The sequence below is a fragment of the Cheilinus undulatus genome, linkage group 8, assembly GCF_018320785.1.
Source record: "Cheilinus undulatus linkage group 8, ASM1832078v1, whole genome shotgun sequence".
Lineage (NCBI taxonomy): Eukaryota > Metazoa > Chordata > Actinopteri > Labriformes > Labridae > Cheilinus > Cheilinus undulatus.
The window spans coordinates 51,975,968-51,994,245 of NC_054872.1; the positions used below are offsets into that span (position 1 = coordinate 51,975,968).

Genomic DNA, 18,278 nt, shown 5'->3' on the forward strand with positions numbered 1-18,278 from the left:
GAGAATGACAAAAACCCTTCAATGCAATAATTCATATCCAATTTGCAATACAAGTCAAAATCATCAGAATTTGACACTTTTAAAGAATTGTTCAGTCCTTGTTTGGGAATAAAAGAGAGTTAAAGAATAATCGCATTTCAAATCGCAATATTGGGGTAAAAAAATCGCAATTGTATTATTTTCCAAAATCGTTCAGCCCTAGAACTAACAGACCTGTCAGTTGAGATGTTTCATTATTTATCCACATTCTTTAAACTTTAAAGTTGGTTTCTGTGGTCATCCTCAAACCTTGAAGTGTGTCCTAAAGGACTGAAATTCATTTCTTTTTCTAAAAATATGGCACTTGATTGACTGCATATGCATATGTAATGCATAATATCTCTGCTGCAAAAAAGGGTTTTAAACTGGTATATTGACACGAATTTCAGGTTAAAGAAATTTTGCACCTTCTGTGATTTGAAAGTTGCAGCAGGCCATGTTGCGATTTAATCTAATTTGTGAGGAATTGCCCAGCCCTATTTTTAGCTAGAGCTAATTTGCAATGCCCGTCCCTAGCTGAGCTTTTCCCAAATGCACACAAAACAAATGCAACATTACAAAGACAAAATGCAGAATAATAAAATACATCATCACACAATGGCAGAGAGTTAGAAAGGAAGTGCACGATCACCCATGACTACTAGACTGCCTATGGAAAAACAGCACAGTAATCTGGGAACCTTGATGGTGCTGTTTTCATGAGAATCGAAGACAAAGTTGATGTTGAAACTGAATAAACTGCCCTGCACTAGTGCACACACCTACTCCGTAAATACTTTCAGAGATGATGCTGCTGCTGGGTCGGTCTGTTTCTCAGCTGCAGGCTAAAACATCTCCTGGACCGGCTCCAAAACTTTCTGATGCTGTTTGATATTTTAAACCTGTGTGTTGTGAAAGTTGCTTCAAGTCAGACAAGTTTTCAGAAAAGGCAAAGGGTATTTTCCCTTTGTCATAAACAGTGTTCAAGGACAGTGTTGCTCTGCTTCACTTGGTGATGCATGTGTTGCTTACTTTCACTTTTATTCTGAGTAAAACCAAATAATCATGCAGCAGGTTAGCCTCCTGTCTCCATCAGCCTGTGTCTGATATTACAGGTTGTGCAGGTATTTGTTTGTTGAGTCTCATTTGTTTAAGGCAGAAGTTTCTAACAAACAGGCCCAGTTACCAGAATCAGTTAGTTGGGATTTCTGCAGGATTTCGCTCCTTTTATTTCTATCTAAATGCCATGTAGGATGTGCAGATTTTACTTTCTGTGAGCAGTATGAAAATCAGTCTGTAACCCAGTGTTAGCCCTGCTCAACCAAAGAGACAAACTGTTGAAAAACAACTTTTGCAAGAGCCGCAATCTAAGTGGTGAAAAGTGGCAAAAATGGGAAAGAAGTGACAAAAAAATAAGCTACAGGTGGCAAAAACGTGGCAAAAAATTAATGAAAAGTGACTAAAATGGGCAAAAAACAGTCTAGAGTGGCAAAAAAATGGGATAAAAGTGGCGAAAAAAGGGAAAAAGTGTCAAAATGAAGTTGCAAAAAGGGGCAAAAAAGGGGTGTTTAATGGCAAATGATAGCTTAAATGGGTGAAAAGTGGCAAAAAAAATGATAAAGGGCAAAAATGGGATAAAAATGGCAACAAGGGGAAAAAGTTTCAAAAAGAAAGTGCAAAATGGCCAAAAAAATAAGAAAAATGGGTGTTTCATGGCAGTTGATAGCTTATTTGGATAAAAAGTGGCAAAATGGGGAAAAAGTGGCAAAAGGAAGTTGCAAAATAGCCAAAAAATAAGAAAAAATGGGTGTTTAATGGCAAATGAAAGCTTATTTTGACAAAAAGTGGCAAAAAAGGGCAAAAATGGGATGAAAGTGGCAAAAAAAGCGAACAAGTGTCAAAAGAAGTTGCAAAATGGCCAAAACCATAAGAAAAAAATGGATGTTTATTATCAATTGAAAGCTTAAATGGGATAAAGGTGGCAAAAAAATGGTTAAAAAAAAACAAAGGGGGCAAAAATTGGAAAAGGGGGAAAAAGGGTGTCTATGGCAAAAGGTAGCTTAAATGGGTGAAAAGTGGCAAAAAAAATAGTGAAAATGGAAGTTTCCCCTTTAATGTTTTGTGGGGGAATAATATTTAAAATGAAGACATAAAAGATCCACATGTGGCTGTAGAGCCACACGTTGAGTATCACTGCTGTAACCTTTAAAGTCCCTCATCCTTTGGCCCACATTTTGATCCTCTTTCTTCTCCTTCATTGTTTTAAATGAGCCAAAGTTGTTGCATTGCTGCCTTCTGCTGGATTTGAAATAAACTTTTCTTACTACTTCATCTTAGAAAATAAAAAAACAAATACTGGCATCCTTCCCTGTTCCTCATCCATCCCCATCCGTACTTCTCTGTGTATTTATTTACATGTGACCTTTAGAGAATTAACCCCACCTCTCTCTCTGTTTTTTTCCCTGCAGTGGAGGGCAGACAGGCGGCATGACAGAGGAGAAATGTCCCCAGCTGGTGGACTACTTTGTAGTGGCAGGTCTGGACCCTGCTGGGCCCTGGAGGCCCCTGGACGAGGATGGAAAGACCTCCACCACCTCCTCTTCGTCCTCCTCCTCCTCGTCATCGTCTGGCCGGGCGGTGGAGTCGGTGACAGACCTGGCGGTGATTGCCCGGGGCCTCGGAGAGGAGGTGCCGGAGGGCTTCACCTGCATCGAGAGGACGCTGGGCGGGCACTCGGCCGAGCTGAGCGCCGGACTCATCAACAACCCTCACCTGTATCTGTGCTACCGCCGAGGACGGGACAAGCCGCCCATACTGGACCTGGGGTGAGAAGGACTGTTCACTCTCACAGCTGCTGCTCATTTTCATTGCTGCTTTGCATGCTGGGAGCAGGAAGTCTGCACACGAAGAAAGGTGTTTACAAAAGAGAGAAGGCCTGATGTAGCTTTTCAGGTCCATCCACTTACTAGAAGTTTGCTTTTTAAGAGTGGTGTTTGCAGAATCAGGTGTAAATTGATCCACATAAGCAGTAAAATGTGCATCATCACATTTAATTTGCTGATAATGTTTTGTTTTTTGTTGAAGTTTGTTACCGGTCCCAGGTCTGTTTGTTTAGAGAGGAGCAGATGTTTCTGGATAATCTGGCTGCTATTGAAAGATTTTTTGAATGACCACCAGAGAATCTGCACCTAAAAAGGCTGAACACTTTGTTCACCCAAAATTAGCTCAATTTGAATAGCTGATTTTTATTATAAACCCCCTTTTTTGTTGATTTACACTTTTGATAATCAAGGCCATAATGAAGTAAGTTCTATTACCTGGTCTGTTTTTCCCCTGTAGTCCTCTATGACATAGGTTATCAGAAAAGCTTTTTACAGCCTATTTTTTTTTAGCTTTGGTGCAAGTGTGCACATCAGATAGGTCTCAATTTATTACAGTAAATATAAAGAGTTTTTTTTTTCACTCAGTATATGTATATAATGAATGAAGCCACAGCATTTTCATGCAGTCAGATTCAACTGAGGTTAGTGACACTATGTGGATTTGTTGCAGATTAAGTAGAGAAAAATGCTTGATTTAAAGGTCACTATTATGCAAAGAACACTTTTTCAGGCTTTTCTAGCAGAAATATGTGCCCCTGTCCTGTCCACAATCCCCCCAAGAACCAGAAAAATCCCCCTCCCACCCCCTCTCTTTCTCCACCTTTCAGAAAATGTGTGCTGAAACAAGCCGTTCTCAGATTTTCCCCTCATGATGTCATGTGGCGAGTTAGCCCCGCCCCCAGGTCTGGTTGGTGCTCCCCGCTTAGAAGAAAGTTCGCCCTCCTCTCCTGATCCTCTTCGCACCTGAGGTTTAGGAGAGCCACATCCTTTTCCTGAGAGGGGCGGAGTCAGACATTTAAAGCCGCAGACACAGAAACAGCTCGTTCTGAGCAGGGCTAAAACAGAGGGGTTTACAGACATGGAGAAATCAATACTGGAGTGTTTTTTCAGCAACAAACTTCACAGACATGTTTCAGGGACCTCTGAGACCAAAATAAACCTGTCTTAAAGGGGGTAAAATATGTCCCCTTTAAGAAGGATTCATAAGAAACGTGTGTAATAGCTTGTGTAATAATGCAAATGTGCTTTAAATACTAGAAAGCCCATCCAGCAATGCATTATAAGGTTTTTATCTTTAACTCTAATAAAATAACTCAAACAAGAAAAGGTTAAAAAAAAAAAAAAAAAAAAAAAAAAGTTTTAGTAAACTGAGCCTTGGCGTAAAAATGAGGCTTTGCTAGTGTCACAGCATTCTGGGTTTAGGTCGAACCTGAGGGCCTAACAGGGTCAACATTTAACCAGAAACTGTCAACCTCATTTTTACCAGTTATAAAATATGAAGAAAAAAACAGCACTGATGATAAATGATTTGGAAATTCAAAAAAAATTAAAAATGATAAGTTTAAAGGCTCAAATCTGAGATAAAAATTCCAATTTATTAGTTCAAAAGATCAGAACACGATATTAAAAACAGAAACGTATTGTTTTTAAAGAGCAAATATATGAGGAGAAAGTTGAAATAAAATGTTTGAAAGGTATGAGATCAAATTTGAAATCATGAGTTTAAAAGTCAAAATATGTCTTATAATTGTAAATTGTGAGTCTGATAGGTCAAAATATGGGACTAAAAAGCCAAAAATTAGGAGTTGAAGATGTAAAAATCTGTGCTAGAATTAAAAATCATGACTAAAAAAGTAAAAAACTTGACTTATAATTTTAAATTGTGAGTCTGATAGGTCAAAATATTGGACTAAAAAGCCAAAAATTAGGAGTTGAAGATGTAAAAATATGAGCTAGAATTCAAAATGATGACTGAAAATTTAAAAATATGACTTATAATTTAAAATTGGGAGTCTAAAAGTTCAAAATATGATATAAATGTAAACATAATTAATTCAAAATGTCAAAATATGAGAAAAAAATTGAAATCTTGAGTTTAAAAGTCAAATGGGATTAAAAGCCAACGTAAGGAGTTGAAAAGGTCAAAATATGACTTGAAATTTAAAATTGTGAATCTAAAAGATAAAAATGTGATATACAAAGTCCAAATTATGAGTTGAAAAGGTCAAAGAATGAAATGAAAAGGCAACATCATTAGTTTGAGATGCAAAACTGAAAATATGAAATAATAACACAAATTGATTTTTGTCCCCACATTCTTGACTTTTATGAAATCTTTCTTACTCTTTACTTTTTCAGAGTTCTTTGGTTTAACAAGAATATTTAACATAATCAAGTTGAAATATACACATTTTTTTACTGGAGGAAATCTGGTGGGCCAGTTAGAATACAGATATGATATGATCTTGTGGACCGGACATAGTCGATCCACGGGCCGGATTTGGCCCCTGGGCCTTGAGTTTGACACCCCTGCTGTATAGACTGATATGTCCTTATTGGTTTCTCCAGGCATGGCAAGTCACATTTTTGATACGCTTGTTCTTTGCAGGAGTTAGAAATGGATTCTTGTCTTAAACAATATTTAACTATTTTTAAAGAAAAAAGGTAAAATCCTGCAGAGTCTCTTTGGTCTGCAGTCTCAGCTCTGAGTCTGTGTGGATAGGTCTCAATCAGGCTCAACATCTGGACTCTGGAATTTTACTCCATTCTTCTTTGATAAACTGCTCAAGCTCTGTCAGGATGTACAGGGATCAGGTTTGAACAGCCCTTTTCAGGTCCAGCTATAAACTCTTTATTGGATTAAGGCCTGGGCTTTGACTCAGTCACTCCCAAACATTCTCCTTGGTGTCTTTAAACCATTTCTGTGTAGCTTTCTCTGGATGCTTCGGCTCATTGTCTGACTGGAAAATTAATCTCCAGCCAAGCAGTAGTCATCCTCCAGGATTTTTTCTATCTTGTGCAACATTCATTTTCCCCTCTACCTTCACAAGCCTTCCAGGGCTGGCTGCTGAGAAGCATCACCACAGCATGATGTTGCCACCACCGTGCTCCACAGTGGAGATGGTGTGTTTGTGGTGATGTCCGTGTTTGGCGTCTTGACCATGGAGTCTCCCACATGTCTTTTGGTGAACTCTAGTCCAGATTGAATCTGAGTTTTCTTCAACAGTGTCTTTCTCTTTGCCACTCTCGCCAGCAGTTGTTGTCTGCAGAGTCTCTCCCGTCTCAGCTGCTGAAGCTTGGAACTCCTTCAGAGTAGTCATAGGTGTCTTGGTGGCCTCTCTCACTAGTCTCCTTCTTGCACGCCCACTCAGCCCACGCCCACAATCTGATCTAGGCAGATTTACACATGTGACATATTCCTTCATTTATTCAGGATGGATTTAACTGAACTCTGGGGGATGTTCAGACTTGGAAATGTTTTTGTCTCCATCCTCTGAATTATACATTTCAATAACCTTTTCTCTGAGTTGCTTGGAGTGTTCTTTTGTCTTTCTGGTGCAATGGTAGCCAGGAATACTGGTGAACCAGTGACTCTAAAGTTTAAAATCCCCCTATGTTGATACTTATTTTAAAGGAATGCTCCCATTATCTAAGTAGATATCAACATTAAGGAAGCTGGAACCACTGAAACAAATTTTTGGATGTTTTTAAAAGTTAAGATTCAGTTGCATGGGTACAAATGCGTCTTTAACAGAGCTGGCTGTGCAGATCTGCAGAGGAGTGAACTCAGACAGCAGAGGCTCAGTGTCTGACATTCAGCCTTTAACTTGGCCGATGTGACGATGATGTGATGCTCCGAGAATAATCCTCCTCCCTCTGTCTCCACCCTCGCCGTCTGCTGCAGAAATTAAAGCAGAAATAGGAGTTTGAAACGTTACCAATAGTTGAGATTTTTGAACGTGAATATAAAGACTGAACATCTCCGGCCTGCTGCCTGTCGCTCATGTGGAGTGTATTAAAGCTTTAATCTTATATAATACAGAGGATTATGTAACGCTGTCAGTGGTGGGCAGACTGTGTCGTGTTTTGGACTCTCATCACACATATTTCTCTTCTTTTGTCTCTTTATATTCACACGTTTAATTACTCTGGATTACGCTCCGGTTAGCCGATAATGAGGCAAATCCTCTTAGAGCAGCAGACATCAGATTACATCCTTTTTTTCTGTCGTTTTAGGAGAGTCGCTGACAGGAGGAGAGCAGGTAGAGAGGCACACAATGGGTTTCCTGAGGGCAGTTTAACAAGACCGGAGTCTAAATGTCTGATTGGGTTCGTCATAGTTCATCCTTCAGGGTCAGGAGAGAGAGGGAGATGTGCGGAAGGAGTCCGGAAAAACCTGCAGCACCGAAACAGCAAAAACCCAGCAGAGGTTTGATAGTGATGTCATTTAAACTGCAAACAGGACAAAGAGTTTGGCCCAGAGAGCTCCACAGTTTCTGTTATAACAGTCTCATTACTGTGGGTGTCAAACATGAGAGTTTTGCCTGTTTTCTACACTTTTACAAGCCCAATTCCAAAAAAGTTGGGACACCGACTCATCTTATAAACCCATATTTATTCACAACAGAACATAAACAGCATATCAGATGTTAAACTAAGACATTTGACCATTTTATGAAAAAAAAATGCTCATTTTGAATTTGATGGCAGCAACACATCTCAGAAGAGTAGGGGCAGGGAAACAAAAGGCTGGAAAAGTAAGTGGTAGTATCGAAAAAACAGGTGGAGGGGCATTTTGCAAATAATTAGCCTAATTATCAACAGGTGAGTCACATGACTGGGTATGAAAGGAGCATTTTAGAGAGGCAGAGTCTCTCAGAAGTAAAGATGGGCAGAGGTTCACCAATCTGTGAAAAGCAGAGTCTAAAGTTTATGGAACAATTTCAGAAAGACTTTGAGTCTCCCTCCATCTATAGTCCATAATATCATCAACAGATTCAGAGAATCTGGAGAAATCTCTGAGAGAAGGGACAAGGCTGAAGGGGCCCTCAGGGGCCACTGCATCAAAAACAGGCATGATTCTGTACTGAAATCACTGCATGGGCTCAGGAACATTCCAGAAATCATCGTCTGTCAACACAGTTGGCCGTGCCATCCACCAATGACAGTTGGACAGCTGGATCATGGAGAGAAGAAGCCATATGTGAACAGGATCCAGAAACACCATGGTCCGTCTTCTCTGGACCAAAGCTCATTTAACATGGACTGAGGAAACATGGACAACTGTTCTGTGGTCAGAGGAAACCACAGACGCCATGTCCTGTGGACTAAAGAGGAGAGTATTCAGTTTGTTCTCCTGGTTCAGTTCTAAAGCCTACATCTCTGATGGTATGGAACCACATCCATCACAACAGCATGGCTTCACAGGGGAAGAGTCCAGGTCCTGAACTGGTCTTCCTGTGGTCCAGAACTTTAACCGATAGAAAACAGAAGACCCAGGACTGTTGAGTAGCTAGAATCATACATCAGACAAGAGAGGGGAAGCTACACACTTGTAAACATGGTCCTGTTCCTACTTTTTTGAGATGTGTTGCTGCCATCAAATTCAAAATGCGCTAATATTTTTCCAGAAATGGTAAAATGTCTCAGTTTCAACGTCTGATATGTTATTTATGTCCTATTGTGAATAAATCTGGGTTTATGAGATTTGACAGTCATTGACTTCTGTTTTCTTTACATTTTACACAGCATTCAAACTTTTTTGGAATTGTGGTAGAATTTAATGTTATTTCACATAACTACAGAGACCATAAAGTGTCTTCAGTTGTGGAATAAACTTTGTATGACAGCGATTATTGGAAGGTAGATGTGGAGTTAAAGAATGACGTAAAAGGCCGACAAAGCAGCTAATGAGAGTATTTTCCTTTTTTCCTCTTTATTTTTAAAGTTTACTTTTTGGCTTTTTATGCTTTTTTCAGAGGAGAGGGTTAGAGTCAGAAATGCGGTCAGTTAGAGAAGGAGGGTAATGAGACTGTCACAGGCCAGATCTGAACCTCAAGGACAACATCCTCTGCCTGTCTGGTCCAAGGATATGACCACTGAGCCTCTGCCAGCTTGGCTCCTCCCTCCCTCTCTCACTTTCTCTGGGGCAAATACTTCACCTGACAGTGATTTTTGTCTTTATTCCTGTATTTCTCTCAGCTTTATTCTGTGTAATAACAGTAAGATAAACCAGATTTTCCTTCAGGATCAGTACAGCATTGATAATCATGATTCTGTCCCTGCAGGGTTCTGTATGAGGGGAAGGAGCAGCTGAAGCAGGGATGGTACGTCATCGAGACGACGCCGTACAGCCGCTCGGCCAGCCTCAGCTCGGGCGGCGCTCCCACGGCTCACCGGGTGTTTCTGACGTACCGGAGGGCTCTGGACTCTCAGGGCCTCCACACGCTGGGCGTCACTGACATTGCCCTGCTGCTGCCGAGTAAAGGAGAGGTGGCACCTCACACCTTCTGCAGGGTGGACAAGAACCTCAACACAGGGATGGTGAGGACACAGGGGTGTTTGATTTTAGTCGTGGGTTTTCCTGAACAATGAAACGGAGAGAATCTGGGGCATTTTAGATCATTTATCCCAGCACTTACATTTAACAGATCAAAATCTGGAGCATCCTTTAAGCTCAGTCTGTTCTTGCAAAATTAGTTAACCTAAGATGATTGTTTTATAAACCACATTCTGCAGCTTTTCCTGTTTATTTTTGCATTAAATGTCTTTGTGTGTAATAAAAGGAGTCAAGCAGGATTTTAAATCAACAACAATGAGTAAACAAGATTTTATCTTAGAGAACAGAGACATAAAAACATGAAAGCTTCTTTAAAATTCAAACATTTTGCCAAAGGAGTGCATTTGAATATCGACAAGTGAGTTTTCATAATTGTGCCAGTTTTTTTTTTTTAAGTGTAAAGATGTAGAGATTTCTGTTAGAGAGAACATGACAAGATTCCTTTCTTCATCTCCGTTCTTTCTTTGCAGTTATATAACTTTGTTCTTCTAAGGAAACAAACCTATACAGTATGGTATTATCTTTATTATTGGCAGGATCTGCAGATCAGGTCCTAACAGTTGTTGTGTGTTTGTTTTTCTGCAGTGGGGTCCAGCTCTGTATGTTTGCTACAAGAGAGCCGTGGCTAAAGCGAACGCTCTCGTATACAAGGCCGGTGAGTGTCCCTTATTCTCCTGCAAACACTCAAATATATCTGAACCCGATGAGAAGGACAAAAATATAGAGATATACTATAAATGTATGCATAGATAGATAAATTATACAATCAAGATTAATCAGACGGTGCGTTTCATGCTGCAGGTCTGCTGAGTCGGTACCCAGAGGAGGACCTGGAGGCGTTTCCTCTGCCAGAGTCGGTGCCGGTCTTCTGTCTGCCGATGGGCGTCACCGTGGAGAGCTGGCCTCTGAACGCAAAATACCAACTGCCCGTCTTCTCCACCTTCGTCCTCACCTCTGCCTCAGGGGATAAGGTAGGAGAACATAAACACAGATGTCTTCTTCAGTAAAGAGAGAGAATTCATTTGCCTTATATCATAATTAGTGTGGTACAGAATTACAAAACGACATCATGGGAATTACTGTCCAGACAGTTAAATGTTAAAAGCATTTCTAAATGTTTCATGCTTCTTTAAAAAACAGGAGCTCTTTTCATCCTCTGAGCTGCAGTAGATGTTAAAGTAGGAAGAGAGTCTTTACTGGCATCTCAGAAATAATCAAAACAGCCAAAGTTGCAGGATGGACTCCACTGTCTGGAAAAATGTCAATGCAAGTGCACGCCATAGACGTCCTGTTTGATATGCACACAGCTACATGCATACTGCCACCTGCTGCAGCACTGAATGGGACAAGGCTGTCTGTTATATATTTTGTGTCAGCAGTGATGCAAAACAGCTAAAAAAAAGCTAGAACAGGATGTTTCACGTTTGAGTCAAAGGTAAAACTTCTCTGGTTGTGAATTCTCTCCCTGCAGGTTTACGGAGCAGCCATCCAGTTCTACGAGTCGTTCCCTCGGGAGCTGCTGTCGGAGCGGCAGAGCGTGAGGCTCGGCCTGCTCAGTGTGGTCGACCGGCGGCCAATCACAAACCGAAGCCTGCAGGTGAAGAAGAGCATCTGCGTCCTCTCCCACTGGCCTTTCTTCACCGTCTTTCAAAAGTTCCTCACCTTCGTCTACAGATACTCCATCTCTGGACCCCACGTCCTGCCGCTTGAAAAGTCAGTGCAGCGCTTTTACCCTCCGTCTGTCATTTAAGGGCTTTATTTCAGAGCTGAAGGTGTCTGATGGTTTTATCACCAGACTTCTTTATTTGCATGTTTTTGAACCTTCATGGACAGTTTTTTGATTCTGTATTTGTTTGGTGTTTCTCTCTGCAGACACATCTCCAGCTTCATGCACAATGTCCCTTTCCCCTCCCCGCAGCGACCTCGCATCCTTGTCCAGGTAAAACCAGACTTAAACCAGCAGAAGGTGATACCTGATGTTGGTCAGATCATCATATATAGCTTAGGAATTGGGTAGGAGGCTAATTAGGAGGAAAAGGAGTACTTTAGCTTATATGTAATGTTACAACCAGGTGTTCAACCTGTAGGTGCATTTGGCTTCTGAAGTTTCCAGGTCTTGTTTGCATGGAGCAAAAAAGTCAGTGCTAATTACAGGATCCCAGCGGTAGTGCAGGGGTGTACATCATCCACTTCTGCACAGGAGCTTGGAGGTTTGAACCCTGGTCATTTTTGCCCAATCAGAAACAATCATTTTATTAATCAATAGGAAGTGAATCCATTGACATAATTCTTCCAGTGGTAAATAAATGATTGATGATCCTAAGAGTTCAAATGTGATTTCACTGAGCTGCATGCAGGCAGATTTTATCACCACAGATTGGGGAGGAGTTAAGCAGGAAATTTATGTTTCTGCAAGTTAATGTCACAGCACTGCTTTCAAAATATGTTGGCATGAAGTGTAAAATTTGCAGGTAACTTTCGGAATGATTGCATATATTAACAAAACAAGTATTACATTTTGAAAGGTATGTGTCTTTTTTTGAAAACATCAAAAAAAGACACGTCTTTTTTTGACTTTGTGCATTCTCAACTGAATGCATGCTTACAAGGAGGAATGTGTGTGTGTTATTCACATTTTGAATGGAATCACAACATTTTATGGTAAATCTAAAAATTCCTGATATTTTATGCATTCTGGACATCATTTAGGTCTGATAAAACAAGATTTTACTCACCTACCAAGGGTTTAAAACAACCCTTCTTTATGCTCTGAAGTCTCCTGGCCTTCACTTCCATGTTTTTGATGCACAGCTGTTAACCTCCTCAGTTTAAAAGTCCTGCGCTGTTTTTTTGTGGTAAACTTAATTTGCTGTGGGATCCTTTTCTCGGCCCTGTTGCTTTTAGTTGTTTTAACGTTGGTATAACTCCGTGAAATTTGGTATTAAAAAGTCTGCAGTGGCTCTGAATGCATAGAAATGTGTGCAGCACTAAAATACATCAGAAAATAGATGTCTTACCATCAGATCACTCTCAAATTCAGAAATTTTAATCAAATATCAAACCAATTTTACAAATGGAAACATTCCAGCTAAACTATCAGCCATGACATTTAACATTTGATAGATTTATTTTAATGGAAAGCAGACTTGAAACCTTCAACTCCCTGAGAAGTGGTTTGTCTCATCTGTAGATTTGAATAAAAGGAAAGATAGACTTCTGGTGTTTGACACCCTGTTTAAACCCTTAGAGCTCACACAGCGTGGATCCAGAACTCCTTATATGGACATCCTGGGGGCGTGTGTTTATAGGTCACATTTTAAGGCTTTGCAAAATGCATTTTTTTGTCGTCTTATGTGTTACTGAGTCAACACATTGTCGTACACGGCATGAAGCGACACGTGTTATTTGAAGTAAAATAACTTTTGAGCCATAAATTGTGGGCACTTACTTGTTTTTCCTCTGAAAGCTCTCTATTGTGCTGTTCTAATGACGTGTTTGCAGCTCTTACAGAACGTTTTCTAGCAAGCCTGGAACTTGTCTAACTTTCTGGGGCTTTTATAGATTAACCCCTTAAAGCCTGTTGTATCATATTTGATACATACTTTTATGATACCTCTATGTAATCAATATGATCACTAAAGTACTAAAAAAACATTCTGTATACAATCTGATGAATGATAAAAATGCCCTCAAGTGGATTATCAGTTACCAAAAACACCTAATGTATCAATTCAGATACAAGAAATATATATATATGTCAAATGTTATGGAAATTTGTTTTTTTTTTAATTATTATTATTATTTCGGTAGAAAATGAAATATACATTTCAGTTCCAAAAAATGGAGAACTTTCTGGCTATAATTTGTGTTTTCAGGCTTTAATGGGTTAAATCCACAGCAGTAACCCCAATATTGGACATCTTTTAACCATTTACAATTCATTTTTCTGTCGTTCCTGCAGTTAGGCGGTTAACCCACCGCCAGATTGTCTGTTTATATCCCAGAATGCATTGCAACTGGGCTGTGACAACCAATGGCAGGCTGATCCGTTGTCACATCACACTTTGCTGAACAGCGCATGTGCAGACTGGAGAAGAGAGCCTGAATAACTCATAATAGAGAGAAAATGACATAGAGAGGCCGAGTACAGAGTTTCTTTACTTAAAATAAAGATGAGAATTTCTAAAAGCACAAGGACTTTTTTTGTGAAAATGTGAATATTTTGATAACTTTTCATCACAGAATGATTATTTTTTAATTGGTTGATCCCAAAGAGATGATAGAACAAGTGTGCAAACAAACCCTATGCCATTAATGTTAACTGTTTTAATTTCCCATTAGTTTTTTCTTTTGTCTTTATAGTACCAATTTTTTTTTTTAATTCAAGTGGTCTTGCTGCAGCACACATGTTCTTAAAAACCAGGTTGTCCTGAAGAGAAGAGTGTTAGAGTGTGACTGTGCACCACAGGATTGATGTTTTACAGGCTTTTAAAACCAAAAGTCCAGGAGAGACTCAGGTTAAGTAATAGCTGTGAGCTCTGAGGATGAAGTGATAAATTTGTTACAAGATTTGGAGCAAGTAAACATGAAAGTTTTGGAGGTGGAGGCCAGGGTGAGTGAACTGGAAGATGAAAAACACCAGAAAACATCAGCAGCAGCTGCATCGCAGAAACAGGAGATCAGGTAGACTGTTTAGAAAATAAATCTAAGTCTCAAGTCTGGACTTGGTAAGTAAAATGGTGTCATAACTGAATGAGAGCAAGTAGTAAATTTCCTCTGAATCATTAGAAGGTTAAAAAACAGACCCTAACCTTGTACCTTTATTCTGAATAACACTGTGTCTTTATCCTGCAGCTCTCTCCGTACGATAACCTGCTGCTCTGCCAGCCCGTCTCCTCTCCACTCCCACTCAGGTCAGTTCATGTCTGCTGCAAACAACAGAACATGTCTGATCATATTTTGGCTCCAAGTGAGTCACTATGAAAACAATCAACCCCTAAAGGAAGCACATCATGTTTCAGCTGTTAAACATTCATATTCCCTTAAATATTAAAAAGAGTGCTGCAGACCATTTTGATTTACAGAACTGGATGATAGCAGTTTTTTCTGTACATGTGTTGAATTTTAGCCTCCCTATGTTCAGCCTGTGTAATGTGTGTGTTTGTGTGTTTGTGTGACAGTGGTGCAAGCTTCCTGAAGCTGCTGCAGAACCTCGGTCCAGAGAACGCCTGCACGCTGCTGCTTGCCGTCCTCACCGAACACAAACTGCTGCTGCACTCGCTCCGCCCCGACGTCCTCACCTCCGTCAGCGAAGCCCTCGTCTCTGTAAGATATAAAACATCCAGACAGCATCATGGTTAAAACCATGGTTAACTAAATTAGACAGTTTGCAGGATGACTCTATGGATGATTAATGAGCCTCTCATCTAGATGTGTCTGCCTTTAAAGATGGCGTTTATTTAAACTGATTTTATTTTCTTCTAATGTAAATTTTCAGCTATAAAGGACTTAAACTGAGGAAAATGTAGTGCAGCTAAAAGTACATGCTTTATCTAAAATAAAGGGGATAATATGTGTCTAAATGTTAAGTTTAAAGCAATGTAAGATGGAAACTCTCCACAGAACCTCAGGAAAATATTCCTGACCAGAGACCTTCACGTGCTAAGCCCCCAGTATAATCACGCCTTGTCTGTGTGTCTACAGATGAGCTTCCCGCTGCGCTGGCTCTGCCCCTACATCCCTCTGTGTCCGCTGCAGATGGCCGACGTGCTGCTGGCACCGATGCCGTTCATTGTTGGCGTCCACTCCAGCTACTTTGACCTCTACGACCCTCCCACCGACGTGGTGTGTGTCGACCTGGACACAAACACCATCTTTCAGTGAGTCAAGCACTACAGTACGCGTCCTGCTCTTCTCTTCTCCTGACCGGCTTCAGCAAGAGTTTGATTTATTTATGAAGAGAAGGAAAGACTTTAAAAACAAGTATGACCTTAAAACAACTTACATCTGTTTGTTCTGAGTGTTTTTTGTTTAATTTTTCAGGTCGGAGGACAAGAAGCCTCTGTCTTGGAGATCTTTACCCAGGAAGCAGGGGAAGATGCTTTTCAACACGCTCACCAACCTCCACAAGACCCTCGAAAAGAGTGAGGCAGCTGATATGAGCTATTAAGTCTTAAAAATTTCCCCCCTTATTCTGGCATTTAGCAAATATAAACAATTTAGACGATCTTAACTGAGCTAAAACAGGAGAAGAAATGTAGGATGTGCTGAGGGGTTGTGAGTTTGTCAGAGGGTGTTTATGTATATGTAGACATTGTTATGGAATAGCTGCATTAACTGGCTGTGTTATTATGTTTTATCGTTTTTATTTATATAGTTTTATTCTTCATTTAACCACAGTGTAGAGTCCATGACACATTTCCCTCCTGGGCATAAAGTTGATCTTATCTTACCCGATATAAATCTTTGATTCTTGGTCAACACCACTTTTCTCTTTGCAGAGCATGTTATGAGATGATTCAGATCAATAGGCCTCATCTATATTCTTCCATTTTCCTGCTTGTTGCTGCAGTTTGCACTCCAGGCCAGGAGGAGGCAACGTTGGAGTTCCTACTGACCGACTACGATCAGATCTACCGGAGTCAGAAACAGCTGGAGCTGGAGATCCAGGAAGCGTTTCTCCGCTTCATGAGCTGCCTGCTGAAAGGCTACAGAGCTTTTCTACTGCCCATCACACAGGCTCCATCAGACACCACCACAGACTGCAGCTCTCTCTTCAACCTGCTGGGTGAGCACCACTGAGGGTTTTACTCTACAAACGTATTTATTCACATGCTTTCTGCTGTGATTTAGGGTAAAGGAGGTTGCCTTAATGGCACACTCTTCCTGCAGGTTTCCTAAAGTCTCGGGATCGAACGCAGCAGAAGTTTTACAGCCAGCTGACGAGGACTCAGATGTTCACCCAGTTCATCGAGGAGTGTTCCTTCGTCAGCGACCGCCACGCCTGCCTCGAGTTCTTCGACGAGTGCGTCCAGAAGGTAAAGAAATACAGCTGACAGTAACTATCAGATCTTTCATTCATGCAGTTTTCTACAACTTAAATCTTTTAGATATGATGTAGCTTAAAATAAGAGTTTAGGTAAGTAGCATCCATGGAAAAACATGCAGTTAGCTCCACTTCATCTGCTCTGTGTGTATTTGAAATGAGATGTTTGAATAATGATGAAGACTTTTTATTTAATGAAACTTCCTAAGAAATGTTTTCTTCCTGCGACGGCATATTTAAGACACCACAGCTATTAAAGTTGCATATTTCGCTTTGCCTGGTTATCAGTATGACTGCTAAAGGAACAACAATTACCAGAACTCTGCAGGGAAAACTGTAATTTACAGCCTGTGATAGATTCAGTAGGATGTTTTGGATGTTTGCTCAATTGAGGATATATTCCTTTCAAAAGCAACCACCGTTGCTGGTTAGCCACTGTGGTTAGCCACTGGGAGAAATGCGTTTTATTTCCTTCTGCTGTATCACCAGAATTCCCACAAATCATCCGATCTACAGTAGAGCCCCCAATAATAAGGTGAATATCTTTGAATCAGATAAATGAAGCTGTAAGCAAACTGAAATATCCATTTGCATTTGATAAGATTTGAGGTTTTGTGGTGTTGAATATTTTTGCTCCAAATGAAAGATTTATGTCACATGATTTCCAGCTGGGGATGTTTATATTAAAACATTTTTAGGTTTTCCATAAGGTTCCCTGTAGGGTATCATCATTGAGGGGTGAAACGTGATGGAATTCACTCTTTTGTGCCCTCCTAATAGGTCAAATTTATTGACTTCTAAGATGCCCTCTAGGGGAGCAAAATTTGATAAAGTGCCCTCTTTGGTTCCTCTAAATGAAAAAATGAAAAAATAATATAAAAAAATAAAACCCTTTCATTGGATAAAAGTGACAAAGTACCATCAAGATCTTTTTAGTGGGCAAAATGTGACAAAGTATCATTAATGATCCTCTCAAAGTGGGCGAAATTTGACAAAATATAATTAAGGATCGCTTCTTAGTGGGCAAAATGTGACAAAGTACCCTTCTTGGTACCGTTTAGTTGGACAAAATTTAATTCCTTGCTATTTAGGTTCTATTTAAAATGACCACATTTGACAATTTTTATCCCTTTGCAGCCTTTAAAAAGGCAAAATTTGACAGTGCTCCCTTAGTGGATATAACCTGACAGTGCCACCTAGAGGCCGCATATGCAATAGTGGAGAAAATGCTATTTAATGCCATGAAGTTCGTTTTCAGTGTCATCCCCTCCTTTTCATCTTTATGAAATAAAGAGTAAAATAGTTCATAACCTCTGACCTTTATATTTTAGAGGAATTGTGGATATAATAATAAATCATTTTAATCTAAAGCAGGATGTCTGACTTTTTAATAACATTTTTGTAACACTGGTGCTCCACCACCTAAAACAGGTTTCCTTTTATTATTTTCACCCCCACCCCTCAGACATCCTGAGAATCACACTAACTTTTTCTTTTTAGCAGAAATAAAGAAATCATTCTGAGTGTCTCTATCGAGTCGAGCTGGAGCAAAGAAAAAAAACAGAGCCTTTATTAACATAAAGGAGAAACACATTTTAATGATGTTTGATGGGTGAATTTATTGTTTTTGGTGACCAGGTGGACGTGGAGAAGCCTGAGGAGGTGCGACTAGTCGATCTAGACGAGACTCACAGCGGAGAGCACACCGTCTTCATCATGCCTCCTGAAGAACCGCAGGAACCAGACGGCTCTGAGTGTCCCGCCCCCTACAGGT

At 40.2% G+C, this 18,278-nt stretch overlaps 1 protein-coding gene across 3 annotated transcripts in view; it reads left to right on the top strand.

The window, feature by feature from the left end:
* Nucleotides 1–18,278, top strand: part of LOC121513427 (DENN domain-containing protein 4B-like) — a 68,689-nt gene that overhangs the window by 35,023 nt on the left and 15,388 nt on the right. For all 3 annotated transcript variants that reach the window (XM_041793181.1, XM_041793180.1, XM_041793183.1), the window contains 13 exons: nt 2,487–2,843; nt 9,188–9,443; nt 10,045–10,114; nt 10,261–10,430; nt 10,931–11,172; nt 11,332–11,398; nt 14,314–14,372; nt 14,640–14,784; nt 15,163–15,338; nt 15,502–15,602; nt 16,031–16,246; nt 16,351–16,496; nt 18,143–18,276. In XM_041793181.1, coding sequence (XP_041649115.1) covers nt 2,506–2,843; nt 9,188–9,443; nt 10,045–10,114; nt 10,261–10,430; nt 10,931–11,172; nt 11,332–11,398; nt 14,314–14,372; nt 14,640–14,784; nt 15,163–15,338; nt 15,502–15,602; nt 16,031–16,246; nt 16,351–16,496; nt 18,143–18,276 — 2,120 coding nt within the window. In that variant the 5' untranslated portion in view covers nt 2,487–2,505. The remainder of the gene's footprint in view (nt 1–2,486; nt 2,844–9,187; nt 9,444–10,044; nt 10,115–10,260; nt 10,431–10,930; nt 11,173–11,331; nt 11,399–14,313; nt 14,373–14,639; nt 14,785–15,162; nt 15,339–15,501; nt 15,603–16,030; nt 16,247–16,350; nt 16,497–18,142; nt 18,277–18,278) is intronic.